At 38.3% G+C, this 11,194-nt stretch overlaps 1 protein-coding gene across 1 annotated transcript; it reads right to left on the bottom strand.

The window, feature by feature from the left end:
- Window positions 1-2,053: 2,053 nt before the first annotated feature.
- Window positions 2,054-10,725, bottom strand: LOC134656722 (serine/threonine-protein phosphatase Pgam5, mitochondrial). The gene is made up of 6 exons (XM_063512232.1): window positions 10,482-10,725; window positions 9,433-9,611; window positions 8,670-8,887; window positions 7,266-7,396; window positions 4,970-5,116; window positions 2,054-2,144 (listed from the first exon to the last, which is right to left on the bottom strand). Exons 1-6 carry the CDS (start codon window positions 10,649-10,651, stop codon window positions 2,099-2,101), a joined length of 891 nt encoding a protein of 296 aa, XP_063368302.1. The 5' UTR covers window positions 10,652-10,725; the 3' UTR covers window positions 2,054-2,098.
- Window positions 10,726-11,194: the final 469 nt, after the last annotated feature.

Genomic DNA, 11,194 nt, shown 5'->3' with positions numbered 1-11,194 from the left:
CTCTTCCTATTAGTGCAACAGAGACATATTAACGTTTCGTTCGCTTCGGCTAAAGAGACTTCACCCAAACTAAGTATTGATTAATAGGTAAGTACCTACAACTTAGCCTAGCCCTTTAGGTAAACCCGGTCTACCTATGTATTATTATATTCTTTTCATAACCAAGTTGTAAAAGTATAAATCAAAATATACAATACAAATAAATACTATCAACTACATGATTATGATTTATAGAACGATTGAAAATATTCAATTTTAATATCGATGTTGTGACTTACGGTAAATATTGACCAATAAATATATACCAACTAAACTATTTGTATCATTCCAGTTCCAATTTTTGTATGCTACGCTACGATCGTAGTTCCCGGTAGGTAAGTGATATTGCGCTGTAGGTAGGCAAAATGATTAGCACCGACTGAGTTAACTATGTGGCCACCACTAGTTAACAATATACTGAATATACAAAGAAATTAGGTTCGTTAGGTATCTACTTAAACACTAGCCCATTTGATTGTATTTGTAGCGTTTATGGATCTATGAATAGAATAGGTACGAAAATAAAATACCAAAGTCGGAAGGTGAGTGTGACTTCGTGGATGAAACTATTATATTAATGAAAGGAAAGACATTGTATTTCATTATTTTTTATTAATTTATCAAAATATTTACACTACGACGATTCATACAATAGATACTTACAGCTAACCAACACTTTGCATTAAGGTATTTCGGCTAAACTACAACTTGGGATTGTTCAAATGTAAAAAACTTAAAATGTTCTATTAGGTAGGTATACTGTATTTAAAGAAACGTAGGTAATAAACAAACAAAACTAGATATCGCCCATACATGTAAAATTGTCTTTTAGTATCTGTGGTAATACATCATTGGTCGAATGACTTTCAAGTGGTTTTATTTTTGATTGCCTTTTGTTTACCAAATAGAACAAACTACCTGTAACAAATCGGTTCAAATTGTAAATTACATTTACAATTTGAACGAAAAACAACGCGCTTCAATGAACTTTAAGTACTTTAACCTTTTCGACGTCGCGTCAAACACAAAAGCAGTCACCCGGACGCCACGTCACCGAAGTGTCAAAACTGAAATTGAACTTTATGCATATGCACGTAGGTCTATGTTGCTCTGTGGTCTGTGACTGATTAATCCGTCTTTGGCGTTGGACCTGCGGTGCGGATATATCGGTCATGGGCGTCCAAACGGTTAAACATTAATAACATTAGCATTTTCATTGATCGACTGAATATTAACGAAAAATTTAACATTACCTACCTACTTATTGACTAGGTATTTTTTACTTTTTACTACCAAGTTGTTTACACAGTACACACATATTACGTAGGTACTCTAGGTACAGTCGACGTCGAAGATATGTTTGCAGTTTTGCAACTTACTCCCTTGTGATAAGACGAAAAATGTAAACATATCTTTGTCGTCGACTGTACACATAACTGGTATGAAATTGGCAGTGTTTAAGCTTTGTACTGAAATCAATTTAAAACCACTTTTTAATGAACTTAAGTAAAGTGAGAGCAAAATAGGTAAGTAACAATTCAACACCTTGTTTAGCTTTAGGTATATCACATTATTTTAGGTATTATAAGCACAGAATTGGTATAAAAGGAACTGCGGTGGCAGCATGGTTGCATTATTATCGCCTGTCACTATATCGGTCACTTTCGCACTTACATACTGCTTAGAACGTGACATGCGATATGCATGCATGCATGGTGAAAGGCGATAAAAATGAGATGCCGGCGCTGGTATACTTAAGTGTAAGGCCTGAGTGGACGCTCAAGTTGGGCGTGCAGCGGAGCGGGGCGTGCATGTTAAACAAATGCAAGCGTATAGTAGCGGCCTTAGTGCACGCTGCTCAAATCACTTGTGAGCCCGACGCCACGCTGCACGCCCCGCCGAACGCTCCGCTTCGAGCGTCCACTCAGGCCTACACTAACACGTTCACTGTCCCAATCTGAATCGGAAATTGTTTTCCTGCACGTGCATGATCCAAATACATTAGATCATGATTCGAGGCTATGTTCATTGGTCAGACGTATTTTGTGTTGCCTGTTAACTAGTCTTCTAAGATATTCTTCTTCGCGTCTCGCAAGAACGAATTTCTGTTGATGACCAATTATTACAAATTACTTTATGATTTAAAAAATACAAAAACATAATAAGATGGTAAATAAACTCTTGTGTACTAATACAGAGAAATTAAGTTAGAATTTAAACAGGAAAACTCAATTTGTGTATTTATTTAGGCACCTATTATTTGTATAAAGTTACAGAACACAAAGTTACATGGCATTTATCCTTGGCACTTATGACAAAGTAAACTATAAAATATATACATAATATAATATGTACATATATATGTACATATGTATATACTAAAACTACCACTAGGTATATAGGTAACAAAACAAAAGATAATAATATATTTATGAACCCTAGTAGTCAGCAGCAGAAGTTGCTAAGCGGGCAAGGTGTTCGAAATGATCTTGACGCGACTTTATTGTTAAGAGAATAAGAGCGTGTCAAGGTTTTTTTGAACAGCTCGCCCGTAGGCAAAAAATATCGCTTTATACAATGTCAACGTTGGTACAAGTATACTAATTTAATTAGATATCGCCCTCATTAACACGCAACAAACTTGTAATTTTTGCTCAAAAAAAATGATTTTATCAGAACCTCTCTATTTATTTACAAAACAAAGGGGTAGTAAAATTAAAAAAAAGGAATATTCATTTTGACAGATCAACTATTTGGCGACCAACTTTTCGAGATGTGTCAAATTTGAGGTCGATTTTTTACGACAACGCCATTTAGTTTATGTAGGTATTATGCAATTTCTTTATTGTATGTATACGTTACGTAGTTTCAACAATTAAATTTATGCACATTTTTTCATTTCTTTGTCTACTCTACGGACTACGATTTGTAAGGCATGTTATTAAGTTATATATAAAATTTATAGCATAATTAAATATATAAGGATTATAAGAGGAAGCCCGCTAGATATTCTCGGCCAATTATAGGCACTGCTTTTAACACCATTTAGACGGTTCAAGTACTTCTATACATTGCTAACTTCAGAGTACTATGAATTCAGTCGATCGACCAAATACCGCAATGTACGAAAATCGCATGCAATTTCTTGAACCGTCTAAATGGGACATTACATTAATAAACTTGAGGATAGGTACATGTACAATTGTACAGTAAAATACATAAAAATAAATATGTACTTAACTTATAGGTGAATACTTTAAAATTACTTTCAAATTATAAAATCATAAATAAATAAAGACAAAGAAATAAACAGATTATTTTCCATACAAAAAGTACTTAACATTTAGTGGCCAACTGATGGTTTTGCATTTTTTTCATACATCTGACACCCGTCTGCTTCTTCTTAAGAATTTATCTGTGTTATGCGCGTCAGTCACATCAAAGATAAATGCTTTGTGTGGTGATTAACAGTCCTTATTATCTCATTGTCTTCTACTTTAATTGTTAATACATCAATTAAGAATAGGGTTTAACTAGAGATAAATTTAATAAATTTATTGAATGTATATTACAAATTATTAATAAACATATTAATATGTCAAACAATAAAATATAAAAAAAGATTATGCTACAACTATCTACTAAAATTAAAATTAGTTTGGCAGTTTTTACAACTTACAATATCCCATCACCTCCGAAATATGCTAAGTGTAAGGCCTGAGTGGACGCTCGAGTTGGGCGTGCAGCGGGGCGGAGCGTGTGGCGTGCATGTTAAACAAATGCAAACGTATAGGAGCGGCCTTAGTGCACGCTGCTCACATCACTTGTGAGCCCGACGCCACGCTGCACGCCCCGCCGAACGCTCCGCTTCGAGCGTCCACTCGGACCTTACACTAATGCAATTTATTCATATAAATTCCTGAAATTATGCGAAAACAATTAAGACTTCCGTCCGCACTTTCTTAGGTACAAATAACGTCATCTTGATAGTTTTATAATTTAATATTTCCGTTACATTTAGTTAAGGATTCCCAAATTAGATGTCAGTGCAAGACCACTTCGTCAAGCTGGGCGACTCTCAATGCCCCAGTTTCCTCGAAGTTTGTAGGTCATGAAAATATCTCAATCTTTCTTCTGAAATTCTACAAAACATGTCTACTTACTATCCATTCTTCAAAGTGCAAGTACAAGTGAAATATATTAAATTGTAGTTTATATTAATATGGAGAATCCTTGGATCTTCACCTTAAATTCTTAGTTTATACAGATATAGTCCGCCATTTTGTTTAGGTATTGTTTGACGTAAAAGCAGACCCAATCGGCATACAATTTACGTATATTGTTTACGTATTTAAAATAGCTTTATAGCTTTTTTTAAGAAGCTTTTCGGTGAAGGAAAACATCGTGAGGAAACCTGCATACATCTGCGAAGAAATTCAAAGATGTATGTGAAGTCCCCAATCCGCATTGGGCTAGCGTGGGGACTATAGCCCAAACCCTCTCGCGCACTCGTTTTTTTTTGTCCCCTACACTTTTTTTTCAAATTTGGGATTTTTTATGTTATTTCTACTCAGAATCACGAGCTCTTTCTATCCTAATAGGAGAAAAAAAGTGTCCTAAGGTTTTTATTTCCATTCCGTCACCATTTTTCATAGACTTTGTATGGCGGTCGCGCAATGGAAAGATCGAAAAATGTATGGAAATTTTGGGACACTTTTTTTCTCCTATTAGGATAGAAAGAGCTCGTGATTCTGAGTAGAAATAACATAAAAAATCCCAAATTTGAAAAAAAAAAGTGTAGGGGACAAAAAAAACGCCCACGAGAGGAGGCCTGTGCCCAGCAGTGGGACGTATATAGGCTGAATTATTATTATTTATTTAAAATAAATGTTGGGTCGTCGTGTCAGCCAAGTAAGTAAGTATATTTTACCGGCTAGTGACATGCTTGGGCTCCATGAAGCCTGTATCGCTGAGCGAGCGCAGCACCACGTTCCCGTTGGGCATGATGGACACCCACGTGATGGACCCGTGGTTCAGCGATATCCGGAGCCACGCTTCGGGTGGGAATTGGAGCGCTCTGAAAATATAGAAAATAGTTATTTACGATACAAGTGCGGAAAAGAGGAAATTCGAGTGGCGATAAATTAAAACACGACCGAAGCGAGTGTTTCAAATCGACACGAGTTGCTAATTACCTATTCGCACGTGTATAGTACAACGTTTTACAGTACATATGGCCCTTTAAACTTTTGACATCGCACGAAAAGTGCTATTTTACGCACTAGTGCGGGAAAATAGGACCATATGTACTGTTAAGTAATATTCATCATCATTAACTCAAGAGTTATTATTTTGTCGGTGGACTATCTTCCAGCATTCCCTATCTTGCGCCAGCTCTTTGACTTTTTGATACTTTTTCTTTCACTTGGTCTAAAAAGCTGCGTCTGGGTTTTCTTCTACCACGCTTGCGTCCTATCCGCCCTTCCAGGATAGTTTTAAGAAGTGGTCGTGTCGTATAAGAGTCCAATCATTTTTCCGCGACATTTCAATATCTCTATATAATAGTTGCGAGTCACAGACTTAGTAGTTTTGTATGATGTTGGCGTGGCTCACGTGTACGAGTCACTTGATCGGGCAGCGGGAAGTATCTCTCGAGACCGAAAGATCCTTCATATGTTTAAGTTTGAAGAGTTAGAGCGAGGGTTGTATTAGGTGGCGATAACAACTTTTGTCACGCCCTAGCAGGGTCCATGCTGTACTTTATAATGTTATTATTATAATATGTAAACACTAATACCATGGTTGGCATTCAATAAATGAAATGAAATGAAAACAATATACGTGCAAGCCACTGTTACTGCTAATAATAACTGCACTTTCACAGGCAGTACCGTACACAGAACATATTAAAGAGGTTAGAATGGCTATCGCGCACAGTTAGTATCGGAACCGGTGTCGCCGCTCGTTCCTCTCCACATTTACTAACACTCGCGCAACGGTAGTAAAAACTTGTGTGCCTGGTGAATGGATACGCCTCCTTTAGACAGATTTGATGTCTGGCTTCTTAATCTGAAGGTTATTGTGGCGCAAAAGGCATGTTTACGTTTTTCGGTCAGCGCGGGCGAGTACTAGCATGCGAGCGTTTGCTCATAACCGGCGGCGACGCGTACCCTGCTCGCATCGCCATTCTACTTGTTCTGTGGTACCGTATGACGTGGGCGTGAACATCGAGGAGAGTGTACAAATCCCGACCTGCTCGGGTGGCGGGGGAAGTATAGTCTTATAGAACTGATGTGTTGCACTGCCTATAATAGTTATGCGTACTGGTCACCATCAGCTTGAAAGAAGCAGCGTACTAGGTCCACTAGAGGATGAACGTAAGGGTAAGTATGCATAGATATAAATGGCTTGTGGCTTCAAGCAGAGCCTGCTTGGTCCTCGACCTCGTCACATTGTGATCCACAATGTAAGGCCTGAGTGGACGCTCGAGTTGGGCGTGCAGCGGGGCGGGGCGTGCGGCGTGCATGTTAAACAAATGCAAGTATAGGAGCGGCCTTAGTGCACGCTGCTCAAATCACTTGTGAGCCCGACGCCACGCTGCACGCCCCGCCGAACGCTCCGCTTCGAGCGTGCACTCAGGCCTTACACTTAGTTATGAGGTAACGACGAAGATGAATAAGAATCTTTTATTTGCGATAAACACAAGCGGCGGTGGTGGCCGAGTGGATATGACGCCCGACTTTCAATCCGGAGGTCGCGGGTTCAAATCCTGGCTCGTACCAATGAGTTTTTCGAAACTTATGTACGAAATATCATTTGATATTTACCACTAGCTTTTCGCTGAAGGAAAACATCGTGAGGAAAACTGCATACATTTGCGAAGAAATTCAAAGGTGTATGTGAAGTCCCCAATCCGCATTGGGCTATAGCGTGGGGACTATATAGCCCGAGCCCTCTCGCGCATGAGAGGAGGCCTGTGCCCAGCAGTGGGACGTATATAGGCTCAAATTATTATATTAAATTATGCGCTAGGTGCTAGGTTTCATGTTTAACCAAACAAGAAGAGAAGATGAGACTACTCACTTGCACACGAAGTATCGTATGACGTTGGCGTGGCACACAAGGAGGGTGTACGAGTCCCGCACCTGGTCGGGCGATGCGCGGTGGAAGTGGTGGCGAAAGACTACCTCTACTACAAACTACATGTTACTACTAACAATACTCACTTGCATACGAAGTATCGTATGACGTTGGCGTGGCACACGAGGAGTGTGTACGAGTCCCGCACCTGGTCGGGCGACGCGCGGTGGAAATAGCGGCGGAAACCAGCCTCTATCCTCGCGCCATCCTGGAAGAACTGCTATACGTGCAAACTTCCGTTATTAATGGTTACAGGCTTACATTAGTTTTATTATTTATTATTATAACCAACCGGCAATGTAACCCATTTCTCACAAACAATAAAGATTATGATTATGATTATGATTATTATTTTATTATTCTATTTGATACACTAGCAGCTCTTGGAGCTGATGCGTGTATATCGAAGCACTTGTATTTTATTTTATTTTGCACTTTTTAAAGTTCTAAAATGTGTATCCAGTCTATTTTTGAAAGTGTTGACCGATGGTGCACTAACAACAGTCTCTGGTAGAGAGTTCCACACATTTACCACACGATTCGGTAAGAAGTGTTTTCTAGGATTACTAGCACTAGTTTCTGGGAATTCGGCACACAAACCATAGAGAAAAAAATACATAGATTGCTCTATCAAAACTGATGAATGGAGTGAGCACTCTTGTCTTACTATATTTCTCTATGCACAAACGGAACTCTTTCTGACATAAACTGAAATTGATATCATACACTAAAGAAAGTGATCAACTCACAAGAAGGAAAAGAAAATGTCAGTCTTTCTGACTTACAACTCAATCGCGTGCACTTTACAAGATTCCATGAAAAGGGCCCCACAACTTGCCAATTTTACAAGTTCAGAGGAATGACTTGACAACATCCTCCTAAGGGCCAGCCATATAAATGAAAAGCCGAAAATTTGCCACTGAAATTTGAACTTATAGTGCAGGGAATAGATTTGATTTATATTTGTTTTGGAAATTTAACGAAATAAAAGAAATGCAACTGTATTCCAATTGAATATAGTTTAAATTTCATTGAACTGAAGAAGTACTACAGGTAGTACCTTCGGCCTTAGAAAGATAGAAAACCAGTAGATTATGGTGGATTTTATTGCTAATATTTTTTATCAGGGAAGTAGTTTTATCAGGGTTAGGGATGTCTAAAGCACATTGGATGCGATTCGCACGTCGCTCAGATGTGCGAGTGCGAGCGGGATGTCGCTATAATACACGGATAGCGTTATCTCCTAAGTCAATGGTCCTGGGGGTAATTACCCCCGTGGGGGTAAAACTGGTATTTTACGGGGGTAATAAGGTAACTTAATTTAACAATACAACAAACGTACACGTTTAATTTTTTATTACCATTGGGAGGAGGGGTAAAATCAGGTTAGTTAGTCATAGGGGTGAGCAGACTGAAAAGGTTAGGAACCACTGTCCTAAGTCCTATTTATTATTTTCTAGAACATTTCCTTTCCTATCCTGAAAACTTACTTTGGGCTCAGGCCTCCAATGACCAACTGGGGGCTCTGGAGGTATTGGAGCCCCCTCTTCTATCAAGGAGCAGTTGATCACCTCCAAGTCAGCGGGAAGGTGTTTCTGAATGAGTGTGGCTGTCTCTTGTGCCCGTGTCATTGTTGAACGGACTAGAAGGTCCCATTTTATGTCTAGGCACGCTAACCGTTGCCCTGTCAAGTCTGCTTGTTTCCTGCCTGTAGAAATCATTTGTAATATTTAAGTAGCCTAAAGTGTATGTAAGGATTCATTTGCTTGGTTTTTTACCTTATGATAAAAAAATGATGTATATTTAGCTCAAAATCTTAAGAGTGCAATCAATAAAGAGTATTATTGCAATGTTCTGCCGCCAGAGTGCAGCACTAGCACCCATCATAAACCATAGATTAACTTATACATATTGTGCCTATTTTTAGTGTAGCACACAAACTTTGTTTGACAAGTTTTCACAGACAATAAAATATGACATTGATACATTAAGGCAGTCTGTTTACAAAAGGCCTACCGGGAAACGCGAAAATCTAAACTCAGCTATCTGCCTCTTTATTGCATGAATATGCATGAGTGATAGAGAGGTTAGATAACAAAATTTCGACTCTCTAGTTTGCGTAGACCCTCAGATTGTAAGTAATTGTAGTAGTGGCGCCCTCTACGCAGAGTTTCGCGTAATATTCCCTATTGTTTTTTTTTCATTGCATATTCTTACCTAATTGAGACATCTACGTTATGACAACAATCTTACCTAATTCTGTAAGTACTCTCTCTTTATCAGTAGCTCCGTCAACAAAGTACTGGCCGTGCCTGATCATGAATATGTGCCGCACAGCTTTGCTCTTCGCCTTCTCTAGTTCCTCGTTATATCTGTTGTCGTCTTCTGGTTTGCTGCTCTTTGGCAGTTTGACGATAGCTTTTGGGTCCCGGCTAAAATTAATACATTCATGACTGTTTAATTCACATTATGGCAATTATATGAAGAACACATATGTAACCATTCCAAAACCCAATAATAAAAATATAAATAGTAAATACCCCAGTTTTCAAATTTGTCACAATAGAGAACCTGTGGTTTAACAAGGGCAGAAGAAAATGACTGCTGCTTGATTTGATAAACCAGCTCTTATTTATATCCTCCTAAGGCCCAAGGTCCTACCCATAGTACTTAATAACTTTCTTATTCAGACCCAGCTCTTACAACAATTGTGTAGTCATACCGTACCATGGTCCTACCAGTAGGACTTAATATATTTTGTTTTCAAATTTTGCGCTTATTGAAATTGGCGTGTACGAACTTCTAAAGGACTGTTCTGTTTTGTCTGTGAGCCCTTTAACAAGTTCGTAAAAAAAAACAAAGTGCTGTACAAGGTGCTGTATAAGTACAATAACATTAATAAAAGTCTTTTAAGTACTTGGGTCTGAATGAGTATAAAACAATAGTACTACTGGTAGGACTACGGGCCGTACTGACTACATACTAAATTTTTCGTTGGGCCTTAGGAGGATATAACTTTGAAGTCAAGTGTTTTCTCTCTGCGCAAAAGAAATTAAGACTGGTACAAGAAATAAATGATTGGCGATTACTCCACTGACAAGAGCAAAGCTCTTAAGTTATGATGATGATGACGATGATGCAATCGCACTAATCGACTACTTTACTTACAATTTTAAAAAAACAACATTATTCTGAAGTTATACATCAGCAAATAATTACTAAATTTACAACTAAGGTGAGTTTATTTTGAAACATTAAGTTTAATTAAGTATTATGAATATACTTATTTCAATAAAACTTACTGATCCCAGTTAGAATCCCATTTCACACTAGGAGAATAATTTGTAGTCCACGAATTATGCACGCCGTATTTCCTCTCCTGTTTACTATTTAACTGATAATACGCTAGGCCGCCTCCAACGGCCCCCAAGCTGATAATAGCTATTTTATGAAGTCTTGAAAAAGAAGGCATCACGAAAAAACGTGTATCTTATTAGCTACAGATTTACTTATGCAGAAATTGCACTAAAGTAGAATACTTTTCATTAATTTTTACATAGATGACCTATGTAAGTAGGTAACATAACCTCACATTTGAAAGTGGTCACAGATAAGATACACTGACGATTGACGTTCATGACGTTGACGGCCATGACGGTTATAATCTACAGCCATGATAATGTCAGGCCGGTCCGGCTATTCGTGTTGAATTATTGGATGCTTTATCAACAATACATTATGATCTCGACTGTACAATGGGTACAATTCATCATCATCATCTATGATGAGGTAGTGTTGTTCAGGCTAGTTCAGGCCTTTCTGTCACGGCTCACAGAGGAACCCTGGGTTTCCCAATATAGAATCTGTGCGGAAAGAAAAGAGTCGTGGAATGTATTGGACTCCATACATTCCACGACTCTTCTCTTACCTACTTTATTCTTTGCCCTGGAATTCGCTCGGCAAATGTATCCAAAGAAAACAATAATTATGAATACCTAGGTTATTATACCTACCT

The sequence above is a fragment of the Cydia amplana genome, chromosome 19 (genome assembly GCF_948474715.1).
Source record: "Cydia amplana chromosome 19, ilCydAmpl1.1, whole genome shotgun sequence".
In the NCBI taxonomy this organism is placed as follows: Eukaryota; Metazoa; Arthropoda; class Insecta; order Lepidoptera; family Tortricidae; genus Cydia; species Cydia amplana.
This window is presented reverse-complemented; position numbering and strand designations above follow the sequence as displayed.

Bases quoted from the DNA above. Each gene is read 5' to 3' on its own strand.
- LOC134656722 (XM_063512232.1), bottom strand. From the start codon at position 10,651: ATGCCTTCTTTTTCAAGACTTCATAAAATAGCTATTATCAGCTTGGGG. The intron at 9,612-10,481 runs GTAAGTTTTATT...TATTAATTTTAG, and splicing joins TGGGATTCTAACTGGGATCA to CCGGGACCCAAAAGCTATCG. The intron at 5,117-7,265 runs GTGAGTATTGTT...CTATATTTTCAG, and splicing joins ATACGATACTTCGTATGCAA to AGCGCTCCAATTCCCACCCG.